Here is a 20,356-nt window from a genome sequence, read left to right as displayed (position 1 = left end):
CTCCCCCCTCCCTCCCTCGCTCTCTCGCTCTCCCTCTCTCTCTCCTACACTGCCAGCCCCTGATGTGATGGCGAAGAAACCCCGTTGACAAGGCACTGCTTTTTCATGACGGTGAGTTTCCCTTTGAGTGTATTATAATTTTGTGATAAAAATTTCAAGGAAAAAAAAAACACACAACCTCCTTCCTCCCTTCCTTCGGGGAGGGAAAAGAGAGGGGGGAAATCTATCTCCAGACAGACAGAAAAGAAAGAGGAGCAAATTAACAGCCAGGAGTTGCCAAAACCAGGATATTAGGTTTCAGCCCAGAGAGCTATTGGCTCTGGGGCTATGTATATAAATATATATCTAGAGAGAGAGCGAGCGAGAGGGGAGACGAGGAGGAAGAAGAGGGATATTTTGTGGGTGGCTGTTGTTTGGGCAGATGTGGATTCACATGGAAATGAACTATATATTTTTTTGCAGCGAGGCTGGCGGTGGTGGCTGCTGAGGGCACTTAAAAAAAAAAAAAAAAAAAGTTGTTTCTTAAAATAAAGGCGGGGGGGGGGAGGTTGAAGGGAGAGATAAGGTTTCAGGTCCAGGCTGATAGCTGCAGAGAGGGGAGAGGTTTGGGGTGGGTTTTTTTTTCTTGCTGATGCCATGCAAATTCAGGAGAGGAGGGAAGAAAAATCTCTTTTAATGACTCATTGATTGAGCCGGTTTAAAATTAGTTGTTGTTGTTGTCTTTTTTTTTTTTTTTATTTTCCGCCCCCTTGATGGCCATCAAGAGAGGGATGGAAAGAGGAGAGGAGGGAGAGTGTGTGTGTGTGTGTGTGTGTATGTGTGAGTGTGAGAGAGAGAGTGAGCGGGAGAGAGGGGGATAGAGAGAGTGTGTGAGGGAGAAAGAAAAATAATCTTTTCAAATCTCCTCCCTCTTTTTTTTCCCCCCTCGTTTCTTTGCTTTTCTCTAAAGCTCTGTGGTCTGTGAAACACTCTTTCTTCCTCCTCCTCGGGAAAATGGAGACACTTCGTCTCTCTCCTGGCTGTGGAGCTGGGAAGGATTTTTCTTTCCTTTTTTTCTTTTTCAGTCCTGGCTCGATTTTTTCCTTTCCCCCGTCCACTCGCCACCACCCTAATCCTGTCATTTCTTTGAGCCTGTGTCTCAGATTTGTGCCTTCTGGGGATTTATTTTTCACTCGTTTCCTCGTTTTCGGTGCCGCCACTAGATTTGATTTGATTTGTTTGGTTCTTTATTTGCAATTTCCTCTGAATTGCTCTGTGCCTCCCGCTTTTAAACCCGGAATGGAGACGGCTCTCCTTTTTGTGTGTGCGCGAAAGTCTTGGGCGGTAGGTCTGGGCTAAGGCGCTTGCTCCTCCGCTTCGGGATCGAGTCTGCCGCGGTGTCTTTATTAGTGCTATTTTTTATTTTTTATTTATTTTTTTTTCCAGAAAGAGAATATTTAACTGTAATGTGGCTATTTAAATGTAACAATAAACCGCCTCTTTCTGGAGTAACCCGTTTGGTTTTCCTTTTGGGTAGATGCGAATCTGTTTATTTGTGCTGGCTGCGTTTGTCTTCTGCAGGAGAACAAGCGTTTTATAAGTAGTTTTTTGCTTGTGGATAAAACCAATGGCTGGTGGGTTGTGGAGGGGATTTTCTGCAGTCCTCGGAGCTCCCTTTTGCTGCGTTATGGGAAGTGTTACTGAGTACCCGGGTTTAATTTGCTTTTCCTACCCACTGTAAAATTCACTTACGGATCATGGCGATCTGCTAACGTGAAAAACCGGGCAAAAAGCGTACGACGCTCAGAAGACGCGTTAAAATGTACTTGGAGCTGCTATTAGATAACCAGCGGGGGAAGGAAAGAGACGCCGAGGCCTTTCCTTTCCTTTCCCTTCCCCTGCTTCTCCGCCGCCAGCCGCTTGCTCTCGTCTCCTCGGGGCTCAGTGGGGCTGAAGGGAGGCCGGCTCGGGGCAGAGGGCCGCCGGCAGCCGCTGCGGCCGTGCCCGGGCTCGGCTGGCAGCCGGTGCCGAGCGGCTGCCGGTGCGTGTGGGAGTGGGAGCGAGCCGGGAAGATGGCGCTGTCTGGCTGCCTGCCAGCGTTTGTTGCGCAGTTTCGCCGTGACTCTCCTCCCCCACGGGCGCCATTTTAAGGCCCTCGCCGCTGGTCGCTGCGCCGTGGAGGGGCGTTGCCGGCGCGCCTCTCCCGGGCCGTTTCTCTCTGTCTCTGGCAGGGAAAGCCTCTCCCCCAGATCCCACAGCTGCTTTTTTTTTTTTTTTTTTTCTTTTTTTTTCTTCCTTACGATACTGATGTACGGGGTTTGGTGAGGGATTCTAGGCTGTGCGCGTCGAGGCGGGCACAAAGGAGGATTCCTGTGGGCAGAGGTCTGCTGGGGACGGGCCCTGCAATCCTCTCCCGCAGCTCTGCTCGCATCCTGCCCTCCTCCAGCCGCCCTGCCTCGCCTGTCAGGGGCCTCTGCTGCAAGCAGCACTCTAGTTTGGTCTGCTGGTGTAACATCCACGTTTCTTGAGGTGCATTCAGGGTTTATAAAGGGAAAAAAAGGTCAAACCTTTTCAAAGTGCAACCCTTCTGATGATCTGATGCTCAACATTGTGCGATACCGTTAAAGAAACCTATCTCTATAAAATGCTCTAACATACTGCGTGCAGCAAAGTAATCATCATAAAAGAGCTTGTAACACCTTCAAAAATGTCTGCAAAAAATCAAGGGCAAGTAACTTTGTAGTGATTGGACAACTCTTACTTTATTTTACTTACCTATTTATTTTTAATTTTTGGCTAGGGCTGATAAATTGCCATCCAAAATTTTTATTGCTCCTTTTTTTTACTCCCCCAGAAATTACATTTTTTTTTTCCAAACAATTTGAACATGGCAGCACCATTTTATTAGGCTTTTCAGGGAGACTGTTGCAAATAGCCTTCTATTTTTTAATCAAAACTTACCCTTTTTTTTTTTTTTTTTTTTTTTTAAACACATTTCTGTACAATCTGATCAACGGTTGTGGTGCTTAACAGCAACATCATTGCTCAGGAACAGCAAGGATGCTGCCAGACCAGCTCATGCTGAGCCCACTAAAGAGTGTGGAATGCTTGTTTAATTCTTACATTTATGCTTTTTGACACATTATAGAAGGGCTTCCCCATGCCTCTTGCTCATTTCTGAAGGAAGTGGGAGAGGTTTATTTGTTTATTTTTTTTTTTCCTTTGGGATTCAATCCTCCACCTGTTGGTGTTGAAGGGTTTTCATTTGTGTTTCTAGTGAAATACACATTTTACTGCTTGAAATACCCTGAAAAAGTTGCCTACAGACAAACTCTTTTCTAAAGTCATGAGAACAACCTTGTTAGTGTCTTAGTTTTTTTTTTTCCCTCTTAATGATACACCTGCCAAAAACCCTTAACCAGTAATTTGGTTAAAAATCTATGTGTGGAGTGTAGTATTTGCTTACATATTTCAGAAATATTTAATACATGATGTTTACCTTGAAGCAATTATTTTGTGTTTTTGCGAACAGTAGTCTTGGGAGTAAGATAGGAGTGATTTTTTTTTTTTAAATGGTGGTATATTTTTATACAATAAAATTCCTGTAATATGCACTAATGACTTACTGATTGTGTGGAATTTTCATTAATGTGTGACAGTAACGAGGAAATGACAAAAATGTAATTAAAAATGACGAGCGTGTGTTCTCCCAGTATATGATACTTGCCAAACAACCAGGTATGCGCGCTGTTCTGACATGCTTCCATTAAAGTGAAAAGTATTCTTCATCTTGAGTTGCGATCTTTGGAAGGTAGAATTTAGATATATACAAAAATAATAGACCTCATATATTTATTCAGTCGGGTCTAACCTTTAAAATCTTTTTTGTGTTGTTGGCTTGTCTTTATTTTGTGTTGTTTCAGATAGCACCTTGCATTTCTCTTAGCTTGCTTGTGTTGATTGAGGAATGGAGAAGCTCACCATGTTGATGCCCTGGCCCAGTTGTGCTTTTTTGCTGCACCTTGGCTTCACTAGTGTTATACTGTTACATATTAAAGGTATTCTGACTGTGTCCTTACTGTGAGGGCTTGTGTGGTATGTTACTCCTGTATTCTTGAGTTACAAATACTCAGCATGTCTGTGGCCTTAGGTGAGGTCAGGGCTATGTAGTAGTGCACTTGACAGGTATGGTTCTGCTGTATCTTAATAGTTATGTCACCCGTACAGAAATGCATTTTTCCTGCCTCCGCTGCCAGCATCTTCTTTTCTGGAGAGTTTATTTATTTAGTTTAACTGTACTCAGAAAAAAAAATAAACACCAAAGCCAAAACAGTTGTACTAGTGTATTTCCTCAAAAAGGAGAGTACAAGAAAGTTGCCAGCATATGCAGAGAAAATATCAGGAAGGCCAAAACCCAGCATGAGCTCAACCTGGCCACTGTGGTTAAGGATAACAAAAAATGTTTTTACAAATATATCAACGGTAAGAGCAGGGCCAAGGAGAAACTCCATCCTTTACTGGATGCAGAGGGGAACGTGACTACTGAGGATAAGGAAATGTCTGAGGTTCTTAATGCCTTCTTTGCATGTCTTTACTAGCCATCCAGACCACTTGTCCTCGGGGTACTCAGCCTCCTGACCTGGAAGGCTGGGATGAGGAGCAGAAGAAACCCCTCACAATTCAGGTGGAAACAGTTAGAGACCTGCTGCTCCACCTGGACTGCCACTAGTCCTTGGGGCCAGATGGGATCCACCCAAGGGTGTTGGGGGAGCTGGTGGGTGTGATTGCTGGGCTGCTTTCCATCATCTATCAGTGGTCATGGTCATCTGGAGAGGTCCCAGATGACTGGAGACTTGCTGATGTGATGCCCATCTATAAGAAGGGCCGTAAGGAGGACCTGGGGAACTACAGGGCTGTCAGCCTGACCTCGGTGCCAGGAAAGGTGGTTGAACAGCTCATCTTGAGTGCAGTCATACAGCATATGTGGGACCACCAGGGGATCAGGCCCAGCCAGCATGGCTTCATGGAAGGCAAGTCCTGCCTGACCAACCTCATCTCCTATGACCGGGTGACCCGCCTGGTGGGTGAGGGAAGGGCCGTTGACATAGTCTGCCCAGACTTCAGCAAGGCCTTTGGCACGGTCTCCAACAGTGTTCTCCTGGAGAAGCTGGCAGCCCATGGCTTGGGCAGGCACACTCTGTGCTGGGGTAGAAACTGGCTGGATGGCCGGGCCCAGAGAGTGGTGGTGAACAGAGTGACATCCAGCTGGTGACCGGTCGGTCACCTGTGGTGTTCCCCAGGGGTCAGTGTTGGGGCCCATCCTCTTTAATGTCTTCATTGATGACTTGGATGAGGGAATTGAGTGCAGCCTCAGTAAGTTTGTGATGACACCAAGCTGGGGGGAAGCGTCAATGTGCCGGAGGGTAGGGAGGCCCTGCAGAGGGACCTGGACAGGATGGGTCGATGGGCAGAGGCCAGTGGGATGAGGTCCAACATGGCTAAGTGTGGGTCCTGCACTTTGGCCACAACAACCCCATGCAGCGCTGCAGGCTTGGGGCAGAGTGGCTGGAAAGATGTGCAGAGGAAAAGGGTCTGGGGGTGCTGGTTGATGCTCACCTGAACATGAGCCAGCAGTGTACCCAGGTGGCCAAGAAGGCCAAAGGCATCTTGGTGGTGTCAGGGGTGGTGTAGCCAGCAGGAGCATGGAGGTGATCGTCCCCCTGTGCTCTGCTCTGGTGAGGCCGCACCTCGAGTGCTCTGTTCAGCTTTGGGCCCCTCACTACGAGAAGGACATCGAGGCCCTGGAGCATGTCCAGAGAAGGGCTACAGAGCTGGTGCAGGGCCTGGAGCACAAGGCCTGTGAGGAGCGGCTGAGGGAGCTGGGCTTGTTTGGTCTTGAGAAGAGGAAGCTCAGGGCAGACCTCATTGCTCTCTGCAACTGCCTGAAAGGAAGGTGTGGGGAGCTGGGGGTTGGCCTCTTCTTGCAGGTAACTAGTGACAGGACTAGAGGGAATGGCCTCCAGTTGTGCCAGGGGAGGTTGAGGTTGGAAATGAGGAGACATTTCTGCTCAGAAAGAGCAGTCAGGCACTGGGACGGGTTGCCCAGGGAGGTGGTGGAGTCACCGTCCCTGGGGGTGTTCAAGGAGAGGTTGGACGTGGTGCTTGGGGACATGGTTTAGTTGGTGACATCGGTGCTAGGGGATGGTTGGACCAGATGATCTTGGAGGTCTTTTCCAACCCTAATGATTCTGTGATTGAAAAGATGCTTTCTGTACACGTGAAACATATTTAAGTCCAGAGCTGAAGATCTTGGCAGGTATCTCCATGGTGGTATGCTGCTTGGGTGTTACACCCTAGATGTATTTTCAGAGTTTTGCTGGTCATCAATTCCAGGAAGAAAGTTGTGTCTGCACAACCGCGGTTATGTTTTACAGTGGGGCTGTAGTGGTCAGTGATTGTGCCTTTCATGCTGTGGTACGCTTACGATAAGCCTAATGGTTGGTACTTTTTAATGTAGGTGTAGCAGTGGGAGTGTGAAAGAGTGGCATCCCTGTCTGAGTAACACGTCTGGTCCAGGTATAACAGCCTTTCTGATGATGTTGTTCATTCTGTTCAGAGACTTGGGATAATTTATTCTAGTCGTTCTGCGGCAATAAGCTGCATCTGTGGTTGGAAGGTTTTTATACGGTGACATAATCTGTCCAGCACAGGCATGGGAATTGTCTGCAAAAAAACAAACATTTTGTTTTCTTGCAATAGAGGAAAACCAGCAAAATTCACTGTTGGAGCTACAAAGCTGGGATCAACAGCATTGGCAGAGCCCTCATATCAATGTAAATGCGAGAACACTGAGACTTTAGCTGATAATTTTTTTCAAGAAGATCACGTAATTAAATGAACAGGCAGATCTCTATTTTCTAATGTTCACTTTCATTGTGGAAAAGCCATCTGCTGTGTCTGTAATTTGTTTGTTTTAATGGAGAGTTGCTGAACTTTTGGACAAAATAAAATGTATCAACTAGCACAAATGGACTGGCAGTTTGGTTCCTTTAACTCCTTTACTTGCAGTAGTTCTAAAATGCTCCAGCCCTTTCTGATGTTACTTTGAGTAAGGAAGTGTTTACCAAAAGGGAAAGAAGGAATGGGCAAATCTGTCAAAACTTAATACAACCACATTTCTTTTATTGGAGGTATGAAGGAGGGGTGGAGGCAGGAGTTTGTTAATGAACTCCCAGTGAATTAACCTCACTGCAGGAGATGGATCCTTTTTGTGAGGGCTGATCGTGTGCCCTGGCTCTGGTGGAACTCACGATGATTTTACTGTGAGCTTGGTCTTGGTGGGGATTTTCAGGATCTGGCATTGAAGCTTGAATTTATTGAGATGTTGACTACAGAAGAAAATCTTCAGCCCACTGACGTGGGCTGCAAAATCTCTAGCTTCAAGAGGGACAAGATTTGCAGCGTGACCAGTATGATTTGGGGGCAGTGTCATGGACTGTGCTGCTGAATTTGTTACACATCTGTCAGTTTATCGTATTTGAGATCCAGTTGATTTCCCAAACATAGTAACTGAGAGGCATAGCGATCTCCAGTCAGCTTCAATTAGGGGCAGTAGTATGCCTCCTCCTCTTCCTCTCGTGGGATGATGCCAGGGAGTTCCCAAACGGTTTACAAATGTTGAAAGAACTCTTGGTGCTGGAACAGCTCAGAAGATGGAGCCCCAAGTAGGGAACAGCACGGCAACGAGGATAGTTCCCGCTGGGCTGAGTGGAGCGTGCAACCTTGTGGGTCCTGTGGGGCCGGCAAGCAGCCTGACCTCCAGACTATGAGTTACTCAGGATTTTCTCCGTGTCGTTTTGAGAATCTGGTGTCAGGTGAGAGCCTTGTCAAGAGTGTGGTGTTGCCAGGAAAAGCTCAGGGTGCCCTAGGAAAAATTTGGATCAAATAAATAAGAAATTCAGTTCTGAACATGTAATGTGTGTCTGAGGGAAACCAGATTTTGGCCAGCTGCACTGGGGGTTCACGGATATAGCCAGAGTGCTTGACTGTGGCTGGATTAATTTTCCCTATCATACACACTGCTAGCAGCTGAAGTGAACATTCCCATTTTTTCTTCATACATTTAAATATCACTTGTTCTTGGAAGCTTGAATACCTTAAGGTGTTTGCCAAACTCAAATCAAGAATAATTTTTTGTGGTATGATAATGGGAAATCAAATCTACGGGATGAATGAACAGCCTATTGTGCACACTGCTGTGCTTTAGTGTGTGTTTTTTTTGCCCTTCTGTATGCAGAGCTGGCATTTAACACTTGTATAAAACCCTGCCCGTCCTTTCAGCTGCTCATCTCCTGCCAGGTCCCAGAAACCGTGGGGATGCGTGCTGTTGTGTAGGTCACGGAGTTCAGAAGAGGTGGTAGCACTTACGTGTTTCCTAAGTGCTGCTATTTATCTGAGTCCTTGAGTGAGTCCTGAGCACCTGTTTTGGAATAGTTCATCACAGGGAGGTAGTACATTGTTCTTCTGAATATTTAAAATTACAATTTTCCTCCCATAGTGTCACATACAGAAAGCTTTTGAGAATAGCAGTGCTTTAAACTCCGGCCTCCGCAACTGATTTCAAGCATTGTGTCTTCATCTGGAAAGTACTACCGCAGTTCATAATACTGGAATGAAACCATGTTTTCAGATCTTGAGAAAGTCCACACTTGCAAATTGCATTCTGGTACTAGTTTAGGATCCCAAATTTTTTCCTTTGTTGGTTTTTCTTTAGAGTACAGTTCCTGGTAGATTTTGCAAATACATAATAGTTGCTTTTTGTTGATTACTTTGGAAGGGAGAGTATTCATAAGAAGTATGTATGTTATAGGATATAAGCACTGTGTGGTTTATAAGAAAGTTGCTGAGCCCTTTTGCTTTGTAAAATACATTTTAGAAATTTATTTTGCTTTCTTGTTCCTGTTGCCCTGAAATGACAACTTCCTGATCGTTGTCTTTTTGCCTGAGTAAAATTTGAGGGATTTGTATTTGCAATCAAGATTTTCAGCAGTTGCCTGTTTTTCGTTGAGTAAGGCGTCATTATTCTGGTGCACTAACTTTTTACACTGAGAGAGGGGAAGTGAAAATAGCTCTTCGTAATTGTTTTTTGTATTCTGTTTGGGTAAAAATCAGCTTCTTGAAAGGGCCGGATGTGGCGAGCAGCCCTTAAACTGATCTTCAAACGTGCTTGGTTAGTTAAGAGACTGAAATCGCCCAGTTTGCAAGGTACTAGATTGTTCCAAATAGCGTGGACTTGAGATTTAAGAACAAAATACATGTTAAGAAGGGTTTGATTTTATACCCTCAAAATATTGGCACTGCTGCTGGGAGGTGTGATGGAAATCTGTGTGAGGGAAGGACTTCAGACCTGGGCATTTTGCCTCTGCAGTCGATGCAGCATCAGTCATAACGCTGCCATGGTCTCTTTCATGTGATTAACAAGGGGAGGATGCTTGTGTTTGGTAGAGTTACCTCGTATCTCTATTCAAAAAGAAGATAAGGGATACAAGTGTCGTAAATTTGATGTTGAAATTCAGTTCACTACAGTGCTGTTCTCTACAGTGGATATTACCATAAGTTTGATTTCTTCTTTTATTTTCGTTATTCTGATGATGATTACTCTTATGGTGACAATTTATTTCTCCAGCTATTTATAGTGAAATTATTCATGTTGGGGCTGTAGATTGTAATTCTGGGAAGTGGTGTAGAACAACACAACAGTACAGACAACTTCATGGCTCAGTTATGTTATAATTATTATAAATAATAATGGAGATTGCTTTAGAGTTTCTCTGACTGGTGGTGTACAAAGCCTTAGGGGACCTGTGAGGATTAGACCATCTCCTAACTTGGACCATGGTTGCTGTAGGCACTAAGTACATTACTTTACGCTGTCTGAATTCTCTCTCACTATAAAGCTGTAGCTACAGCAGTCATTGCCTTGTTTTAAAACGCTGATTTCCAAATGCCAGCGTTGACTCTCAAATTCATGGGCCAGTGTGCTGCCAGCCAGGAACCGATACCATGGAGTTGCAAGCAAGTTGTGAGTTTGTTGATTCCTTTTTACAGTGGTTTTACAGATAAATAAATTTACTTGTGGCTTACCAAGTTTTGATGTTGATCATATCACACTTCAGAGAATTACTGCTCTAAATGATGCCTTTCTGTAGTAACCACTCTCCCAGGATGTTTACAAACCACGAAGATGGTATTTTACGGCTTTGTGTGTGAAATTATGCATGAAGTTGGTAACGAAGTTACAAATGACTTCGAGAAAGGAAAATCTTTGTGACAGGCGTTAAGATAATTGGAGTGAATTTAAAGCCAAGTAGTTACAGTGGTTTTGCCTTAATGTCTAGTATAATAGTGAAATGTATTGAAATGTCAGCAACTGGCATCAGGGTTTTGGGGAAGGGGTTCTTTTGGGTCGCTGCCCAGGATCGTACCTGGCATTTCTCTACACTCTGTAGGGCTGTGGAAGGTTTAGAAATGTAGGGAGAGTAGAAATGGTTATCTGTGTCTCGTGACCAACTAAAGATCATGGGCCTTGTGAAAAATTAAGTGTTTAAACTTTCTTGGGATTCATATTTTGCATCATTCTGCCTCCCCCAAACACTTCTGCCATTGCTTCTGTGTTAAGAATAGCGTACAGTCTATGAAATACCTATGAGTAGTTTAGTTTGGCTGTTTCTGGACAAACCATTTGTAATGACTGTGCAGGCTATAAAAAATGTGTGTGTTGTAGGGTACTTTGGGTTGTGTAGCACGGTGATGAAGAACCGGGGCTGGTAAGGACCATGGGCAGGTTCTCCGGCCCTGTCCCCTGCTGTAAGCAGCGCTCGCTGCAAGGCTAGGCCGGGTTGGTCAGGCCCACGTGAGTTTTGGAAATAACCAAGGACTGTAATTCCACGGCTGTGGTGCTTGAGCCTTCTTGTTTGTGAATTTCTTTTTCCTTACATGCAGTTGGAAGTCCCACAGGTCTTGCTGCATTGCCCTGGGCAGAAGAGGCTGCCTCGGCTGCTCTTAGCGCCCCTCAGCCAGTGGCAGGCCGCACGCAGCCTCCGGCTGGCCAGGCTGAGGAAACCCTCTTCCCTCACAAGGAATTCCCTGGTGCTGTGCTCCAGGTCCCTTGTATTGTGTTGGTGCTCTGCTGGACTCTTGGGTTGGCATTTACCTGAAAGCCGGGGGTTGAAACTGGACGCAGTATTTCAGGTGGGACCTCACAAGTGCTCTGGTAGCCCTGTGACAAGCCAGAACCCAGTCGGGAAGCTAATCAAAGCTGAAACGGATCGATGTACTTTGTCAGACCAATTTTCTGTTCCCAGTGACTCTTGGATGCCTGGAGCTGACTTGGGGAAAGTGAACAGGAGGGGTGTGGGGCTGCTTCTTGGTCTGTGCTGCAGTTTAGATTAGAGGGCTGGAAGGAAGGGGGAGGCTTTCAGGCCATGTAGTAGCAGCCCCTCAGAGGACTGATCCATGTAGCTGGTAGTTCACTGTCAGCTTTATTACTTTTGCGTATTTTATGATCTGTTCAGGGGCGTGCGATAAGGAAAAGTTTGGTTATTTTCTAGAAATAAGTCAGGATGTTGTTACAAGCAGGCAGCGTGTTTCCCCCTGGTGCCGGTGACCCAAGTGGAAGCGTGCGCTCTGTTCTCCTTCCTCCAGTACCAGGGGCATGAAACGAAATAGCAGAGGCCTGGTGAATAACAAGTTACAGGGGATATCTGTGTTGGGTTGTGACTGCTAATTAGCAAGGATTGCTATCGGTATATTAGCTGGATGCACCAGCAGGGCTGAGTTTGCCCTAGTTACGATGAAGTGAACTTTGCATTTAAATTAAAAAAAAGACACTGTTGAACTGTGTTGATGATAATTAGGTACCTGTTAGGACACAGTGTAAGAGCTGGCTGCAGGACTGTGTGCATGCCCCAGTGGCTGTCTTGCCCCAGCTGTCTGTGGCAGGGGCTGTTGTGGGGGCCCTGTGGGCGGCTGACCCAAATCCAGGAGCGAGTCCATCTTAAAGAGCCTGTGCTGGTGGTCTCCACATGCTTTTGATGACACACCTCATCAGTAATACATTTTTGAGCCCCTAATATATGTGTATTTATTAATGAATTAGATATGGGTACTACTGAAGTTTTAGTATTTTCTTCAGGTGCCCCAGCAGACTGTCGTGTGCACACTCTGCTCGGCAGACCGCTGGTGCAGGCTGTGTAGCTCTCATCCTTCAGTTCCTGCTCACTGTGTCGAGCTGCATTGTCACGCCGTCTTGGTATAATATGGTTTATACCCATGCCATACATCAGTCATTAATTTGGGCCACTATGTGTTAACAAATACCACCAAGGACAAAATCGAACCTGTATGTAAAAAGATAAAGGGCAGTTAGCAAGAAAAATGACTTTTTTTTTTTAAATTTTATTTTTTTTATTTTTGCTACCACTTGTGCTGTAGAAAACATTAGGAGAATGTCATGGGGTAGGCTTATGTTTATTAACACACTTTGAAATGATTATCTGTGTCAAGGTCTCGTGTTGCTCAGCCTGCCCTCTTTTAGAAAAAGACTGAACGAGGAGCTGCTTTTGGGCGTTGAAGGACTTGGTTTGATTGTGCACCTTTTCTGGTGGTGTCCCGAGGTTAGGAGAACACAAATTGTCATTGAACACGAGCATCAGTCAGAAAGATTCAAAGCTGCAGTTCCGTGGTGAAGTAGATCCTGGGAATACATAGCAAAGAGAGAACAGAGTTGAATCCTAATAGGTAGTGAGTGGATGTGGCTTGGCTGTGAACTCGCTTGCTGTTTGGCAGACCGCGTACCTGTGAGCGTGGTGTTCAAACTGCATGTTTGTCCTGTGGCGTTCACAGAAGCTCTGCCACTCGGCATCACGTTGGTGCGGTGTTACACCACTGTCCCTGGGGGGATATTGAGGTGGCAGTGATGTGATTTCTGCTTGGTTTGCAGTTCTCAAGGTGTTGGGAGGATGCAGCCCTTCCGACTGTGATTGCTCAGAGAGACTTGAACGTAGCAAGAGCTAAGTATGATAGGTGTGACCTTGGCTCTGTGGTATTACATTCATCAGCTCTATCAAAGCTTGGCAGTCGTTATCAACAGCTCTTTGGTAAACCATTTTTTTTTTTTTTAATTTTAAAAAAGGTAACAAATTTGTCATTTGTGTATAGAATTCTGCTAGTGATGGCAAGAATTTCGTTAAAAATTGCTAGAAGGATGTGCTTCTGGAGAGGCTGGTAGCAATTCTTGGTGTTTACCAAAATGTAGCTGTTTTCATCATTTTTTATTGTCTGTTGTAACACTCTGTTGGGTAGATTTTTCTTGTACGAGTTGTGGAATGAGAAAAACATCAACAGATTATTTTTTTCTAATTAAGCTAACTAAATGCTTAGCTTAAGGGCCGAATAGTGAAAAGGATGTATTACCATTAAGATTTTATCTCCTTGGCATTTTCATGCATTTTTTTTTTCTCCTCTAGTTGTTACAAATGCAAGTGTTTAAGAGTTTGGTGAACTTAGCAAATTCATTTAATTTGTGTTGGTAGTTTTATTTCTTGATTTCAAGTAACAGTGTCAGCGTTGCCATAGTGACATGGGATGGGATTTTCAGAAATAGGCTTGCAGTGTGGAAAAAAGATCCTGTTGACTTTCAATAGATTTTTTTCCCCCAGTTAGCCAGGAACCTTTGAAACCTGTTTTGGGGAGCTGTATATGCTATATAAGCAAACGATAGCTTTCTGCAAATACCACTACCAGTGCAATTAAAGCAGAATGCTAATCACTTACTGATTTGCTCTTGCTAATGCACACTTACATTGAAATTCACGGGGGCATCATCGAATGTCCTGTAGTCGTTCCCTCAGCGCTCAGTTGGTGGTACGAGCAGCGAGCGGGTTTGCTACTGAAACGGGAGAGAAGGTATTTTCCTTAAAATGCAGAATTGGCTCATGAATGCTAATTTTGTCTAGCTGTGGTGGGTTTGCCCAGTTGGGCAGCTGAGCTCCACCACTGCCCCTCTCTCACTGCCACTCCTCAAAGGAAAGGAAAGGAGGAGAAAATACAATAGAAGGGGCTCAGGGGTTGAGATCAGGACAAGGGAGATCACTCAACAGTTACTGGGATGGGGAAAACAGACTCAGCATGTGGAGATTAATAAAATGTGTTACTTGTTACTAGCAAGCTAGAGCAGTGAGAAACAAAACTAAAACCACCTTCCCCCCATCCACCCTCTTATGCATTTGTCTTCCCCCTGAGCGTGGGCTCCTCTCCACGGGCTGCAGCTCCGGCCCGGGGCCTGCTCCTGCAGGGGCTCTCCATGGGCCGCAGCCCCCTCCAGGCCACATCCACCTGCTCCACCGGGGGCTCCTCCACAGGCTGCAGCGTGGAGATCTGCTCCATGTGGGACCCATGGGCTGCAGGGGGACAGCCTGCTCCACCAGGGGCCTCTCCACGGGCTGCAGGGGAACTGCTGCTGCCTGCCTGGAGCACCTCCTGCTCTCATTCTGCACTGCCCTGGGGGCTGCAGAGCTGCTTCTCACTCCTCTCCTCTCCCAGCTGCTGTTGTGCAGCAGGGTTTTTTCCCTTTCTTCAATCTGCTCTCCTAGAGGTGCAAACGTCACTCCCTGCCTCAGCTCCGGCCAGTGGTGGGGCCCTTTGGAGCCGGCTGAAACTGGCTCTGATCTGCCATGGGGCAGCTGCTGGATCCTTCTCACAGAGGCCACCCCTGCAACCTCCCCACTACCAAACCCTTGCCACACAAACCCAATCCACGAATGTTTGAAGCAGCTGCCTGTAGCCATGATCAGTTTTTGTGTCCTCCCAGAGCAGTGGTACTGAGGCACCCTTACAGTGATGGCCCCTCCGCCTCTGCTGTACCCTTTCAATAGGTGTTTCAACCCTTCCCTGTGCATACGCATTGGGAAGATCCCCCCGGCCTCCTGCTCTGCTGGCAGAGTGGTCCTGGTGTGCTCGGCCTCCTGCATGGCAGGTCCCTTCATCAGCTCCATCATTAGGGACGTTGCAGGGGAGGGAGCCCGCAGAACGATTGGTGTGGAGCTGCTCAGGGGCAGTAAGTTTGTGTTTTGCCAGAAGCAAGAGGTGGAGCCCAAGGAATTAAAGACAAACCATAGTAAATTTGGGTGTTAAGTTTGATGGTAGACTTTGAGGGGGAGCTGAGGGAAAACCAAACATGGAATGCTCAGGGATCAGTTCGGTTTGATTGCACAATATTGTGGGGATGAGGCTGGATAACTGAATGGAAGCTGGGGTACAAAGAGGTTTAGGGAATGCTCGCAGCGGTTGGTAATTGAACTGGTGGATTAGGTGGGATCTCACAGAGAATAAGGGAGGATAAAGAGGTTCTGAGAGTTACTGGCAGGGAAAAGGGAGGAGATGTTACAGTCAGATGAAATTGTGGGAGCTAGGGTGAATGGGAGAACCAGGGTCATGCAAACAGGAGCTTCAAAGGAACAGTAGTCAGAGGAAAAAGCGAGGGAACATCCTTGGTACAGCCAGTACCAGACTGAGCCAGGCATGAGCACGAGAGCTGGCGGCTGTGATGCTGTGAGGCTAAAAAGGCGCTGCGCCCGCTGGATGCTTGCATCACTTCGGTAATCCAAACAAATTCCGCACCCGTTCTTCAAAGGATTGTCAGAACTCTCCACTATTAATCACACGTTCATTTAAACACACTTCTGAGTATTGAGTGAAGTTGCGTGTATTGCGGATAGCAATAGCTAAGAAGGGCATTCTAAAAACACAATGTTCTTTCTAATGCCTTGCTGCTTGTTAGCTGTAGTTTTCTCTCTAGCCTATGAAAGCACTGTTATGATGCTGACCAAATCTCTTTATCTTTTTGGCTGGTTAAAGCCACTAGTTTGTAACTGTCTTTGTAGGCTCTGTAGTGGTCATATATATCCTCGCTGGGAATAGCTGGGAAGAAATTCCCATAGAAGGATTTCAGTGAGAGTCTTGAGATAGTATTTGGAGTTGATCTTTACTTTTTTAAGTCATGGATGTTCTCTTTGATCAGTTTGGTTAATCATTTGTCTTTCTCCAATTTTATTTTATTAAAAAAAAAAACAAAAAACAACAAAAAACCTAAATGATAATGTACTGCATGGGGTTTTGTAGATCCTTACATGTGACAATGTAATTTTGAGATAAATGTTTCAAATTTATATGGACCTCCGTAGAAGGTGCATGTATGTGTAAGAGCTTACCAGTAGTAATCACCTGACTCCCGTGAATTGTTAGATACAAATCATTGAGATATTCTAGGATGGTTTTATTGTTAAAAGCAATCTTTTGTCTGATGCGTGTCAAATATCTCCCTCCTCCGTTTTGTTTCAGTTGTCATGGATGATGATGATGATGAATCCTGTCTCCTTGATCTTATTGGGTAAGTTTTCCCTATGCAATTCTTTCAGAAAAGGTGTGAAAAATCATTTTACAAAATTATCTTCTAGGAAGGGATTCTAGGTGCCTTGCAAATGTAATGAGTATCTATGATGCGTTGAAATGATAAAAATAAATAAATAAATAAAAGATATGCTTCCCTTCATGCAGAGATATGTGTTTAACACAGCCTTCAGTCGCAGTTCATGCTAGAGGCCACTCCGCTTGTTGGTCTCCTCCACAAGAGCAGCTGAGGGTTGAGTGGAAGCTGGAATTCTTAGCTAGTGATAATACCAGGTCATTGCACAAGCACGTCGGTAGGGGTGCTGTTACAAAGTTCATTGCAAAGAATTACTTTTTGGATTAAAAAAAACAACTTAGCTTTTTGAGCAGTGAAGCTGGAAACTTCGTTAACAGTATGCTTGTATTTTAAATAGAAAAGTAAACTCGATTTTTTTCTCAACAAATACTTAACTTCTACTAATAGCATGTATACATAAAAAGAAGCTAGAAGAATTGCTACCTAGTACTGTTAAGTATCCACAACAAACCAGGATTTATTAGCATTTTACGGAAAGATGCTTGATTGGGGACTTTTATTTTTTTTCCTTACTTCCATCACAGATTTGTTTGCAAGTTGATAATGTATTTCCTGTGGGAATCTCATAAAACAATAATTAACAAGCAAGATTTTTGTGGATTGTTTATATGACAAGTTACCCTTTTTTTTTTTTTTTTTTTTTTCTTTTTGCCTAGCTTTAATGTCAGGTATTTAAGAACAGGTAATACCCTATAATACATTAAAAAAAAAAAAAAAGATGAAACTTGAACATCTCATACGTGGTACTTTGTTCAAACTGTCAGAAATTAGTGAGGTATCAGTCATGTAGCAACTATTACCAGATAATTTCAACTTCATACAAATTATTTTTTTACTCTTAAATGTAGCAAATAAATAGGCCTTTTATGCTTCATATGTGCTCAGAACTTCTGGCAAAACCAGTGAGAGATTTAACTTCAGAGAAGACAAAATACTGTTGCAGTGGCTGTTATAATTTGGGGGTTACTCTGTAGATGCTATGGCAAAAGTGTTGCCAGTAATGGCTCACACTTCCATTCCATGTGGTATATACTGTGCTACTGATGGTAGCTGTAAAAAAGGAAAGCACATCCTGCCTGGAACATAAGGATGATAATTGGCTGCTTTGGACAATTAAATGCTGCCTTGTGAGTGTGAATCATGAGGATCCCGGTACAAGTTTACACGTGGTCCAGAAAATGAAGTGCTCTCTATCCAGATAAGTGTTTGAGAAATTGCAGTGTTCTTCCTGCTGCTCGCAGCAATTAGTGCCCTAAGCAGCTAGAAGAATGGAGGGCAACATTTTTTCCCAACAGATCTTTGATATTTGGTAAGTGTCTTCTAAAATTCCTCAGTTGCAAAAGACAATATTTAAGGTGATGAAGTGTTCTTCAATTTTAATTGCGTTTTTCATGACTTGGCCAGTGAGTGTAATTGGTATTAAATGGCCCGATCATGTATCAATAAAACTTATGATAGGCTCATGATCTTGTATAGTGATCTTTCTTCTTAATTCTTGACATTCAGTGCATCTCCTATGAAAATAATATTTTTGGTTGACAATATTTGTTACCACTTATATGTTGTAAATGTAATTGTACCATGAAGTCTCTGATGAGCAATACCTGTTTAACATGAGTTAGGTTATCAAATGTTATGAATGAATTTTTTATTCTTTTTGCCAAATAAAACAAAGAACATGTGTGTGTGTGCTTTCAGAGGACTAATTAACTTGTTCCCACTTTATTTTCCCATGTAATCCCAAATAATTCCATGTAATACATTTTTTTTTATGAGGTCTGTATGTGCAGTTATGTTAAAATATTTTTAATTTACTTGAATTTCCAATGCTCGTTCTGTCAGACCACATTTTAAATCTTAGTTCTATTCAGTGATAGTGCTAAATTCATGAAGTGCACTGAAATTGTATTTCAGTAATAAGTTATTTGTATGGTTGATTTTGCTTGGAAAAGATGCAGCTTTTTTTCTCCAAGTGAAGAGACTCTTACTCTATCAAAAACAAGTGTGTTTTGTTAATAGGGTGTCAGAAAACATTGTAAAGGATTCAAGTTTATAAACTTCATATTGATTTAGATATTAGCTGAGCAGGCATTATAGTTGATCCCAGTAGAATAGATGGTGCCTCTTGTAGTTCTCATGTTATTTGGTCACGTATTTTCCTTAGGTTTTGTATTACACATTGTGAAATACTGAATTGTAAGAGAATGAGAGTAGTACTCTCATAAAAGGAGGTAGAGTGCAACCAAGATTTTGTGATGTACAGGGTTTATCGCTGGAAATGCCTTTGTGCAATGACAGTAGAGGTGATCAGCATCTGCAAATCATGCTGATAAAGACACACAGATCTTAAGATGGTATAAACTCTTCAGCTTTGCATGGGATCCAGCAGAACCTGATTTATGATTTAAGAGTATCTGTCTCAGTTAAATCAGCCTCATTAGCTCAGTTGCCTAGAAGTGGTAACTTTTTTTCTTTTTTTCTTAAGGGACCCACAGGCACTGAATTATTTTCTACATGGACCTAGTAGTAAATCTGTAAGTAGTATTCCTGTGTACTAGACATGCATAACCGTAATTGTGTGTATTATTTCTAAACATGATTTGTGTCTTTTACCAGAGCAATGAAGACTTGACGAATGCCGAATATTCTGTAGCCAACTCAAATTCAATTTTTGCCAACTCCAATGTAAGTGGTCAGGAGAGAAATCATGTTTTTATTGAAACTGCATGCTTCTTTTACAGCTTTATTTGGCTTTTATATAACCAAATAAAGGAGATTTGGGCTTTGACCTTTTCCATATGAAAATTTTGAGTGCTAGCATAAAATCACCTTGCGCTGTGTAAGTATTTTTATTAGGTTTTCAGTGGTGACTTAACCAGAATACATATAGCAGTACTGGGCTGTTTTTCACAAATATGCAAAAAAAACACCTTGTTGATCCATGAAAATATTCTGCAGTGTAATTCTGTTCAGTGAACAAGATTTGTAAGTTTAGTGATTGTAGATGTAGCAGTGCTGAAGCGTAGACCTTCAAGTCAGTCATTCATACGTTTCCTGTGTATTGTGGGGTAATTTTTTTCTTACTTCTATGTAGTATCTGAGCTAGCAATTTTAATTAAGGTTTTTTGTTGTTGCTGTTCTTTGGACTGAATAGCTAGCTGGGGGTGTTTTCTTCCTGTCACTTCAGTGTTAGAGAAGTCACTTGAAATTCATTAGGTGTTGTAAGTAGTCTTCAGTGTTCTTTCTTTACGAGGAGTATTGCAGCACTAGACTGAATTTTACCCATTGAGGTTATGGACTTGCCATCCTTGGAGACACAGCCAAGGCTGATCTGACTGAGTGCTGGCAACAGACTTGTTTTAAATACGGTCGGACTAGATGACTTGTGGAGATGATTTCTGTCACACGTTTCTATCTTTTTTTATTTTTTATTTTTTTAAAATTTAAATACAGGTATAATGTCTTCATCCCAGAATTCAGTTATTTCAGTATATACAGTTGGGTTTCCTTGGTAATTGTCTATTGTAGTGTTGTCTTGACTCTGCATGTTTTTCCCATGTTCCTAGCGAATAATGTGGATATACTGTAGATGTGTAGGACCCTTAAATAATTGGCATAAACGACTCCTGAAAACTGTTTATCTGTTCATAGAGAACCAGTGACTTTTGTCTGCCTACAGTATTAGGATATGATGTGCTTGCCCTATCCTTCCCCGTTCATTATCATTATTAAATATTGTGGGAGAAACATAAATGGAGTAACAGTTCTTTCTCCACAGAGCTTACAGGCTGAAAGATCAAAACAAGACAGCTCAGCCTGTTGAGATAGTTGTGG

At 43.6% G+C, this 20,356-nt stretch overlaps 1 protein-coding gene and 1 long non-coding RNA gene across 2 annotated transcripts in view; one reads left to right on the top strand and one right to left on the bottom strand.

The window, feature by feature from the left end:
• Positions 1–528: 528 nt before the first annotated feature.
• LOC311434338 lies at positions 529–8,407 on the bottom strand. The gene is made up of 2 exons (XR_014691391.1): positions 1,732–8,407; positions 529–1,659 (listed from the first exon to the last, which is right to left on the bottom strand). It is a non-coding gene; the product is annotated as an uncharacterized lncRNA (long non-coding RNA).
• Positions 531–20,356, top strand: part of BICRAL (BICRA like chromatin remodeling complex associated protein) — a 245,051-nt gene continuing 225,225 nt past the window's right edge. The window contains exons 1-4 of the mRNA XM_084514469.1: positions 531–1,323; positions 16,378–16,426; positions 19,008–19,056; positions 19,139–19,207. Of these exons, the coding sequence (XP_084370595.1) occupies positions 16,383–16,426; positions 19,008–19,056; positions 19,139–19,207 (162 nt within the window). The 5' untranslated portion in view covers positions 531–1,323; positions 16,378–16,382. The remainder of the gene's footprint in view (positions 1,324–16,377; positions 16,427–19,007; positions 19,057–19,138; positions 19,208–20,356) is intronic.

Source organism: Aythya ferina (assembly GCF_964211825.1).
Source record: "Aythya ferina genome assembly, chromosome: 3".
NCBI lineage: Eukaryota > Metazoa > Chordata > Aves > Anseriformes > Anatidae > Aythya > Aythya ferina.
The sequence above is the reverse complement of the archived record's forward strand: the minus strand, read 5'-3'. Positions and strand labels throughout refer to the sequence as shown.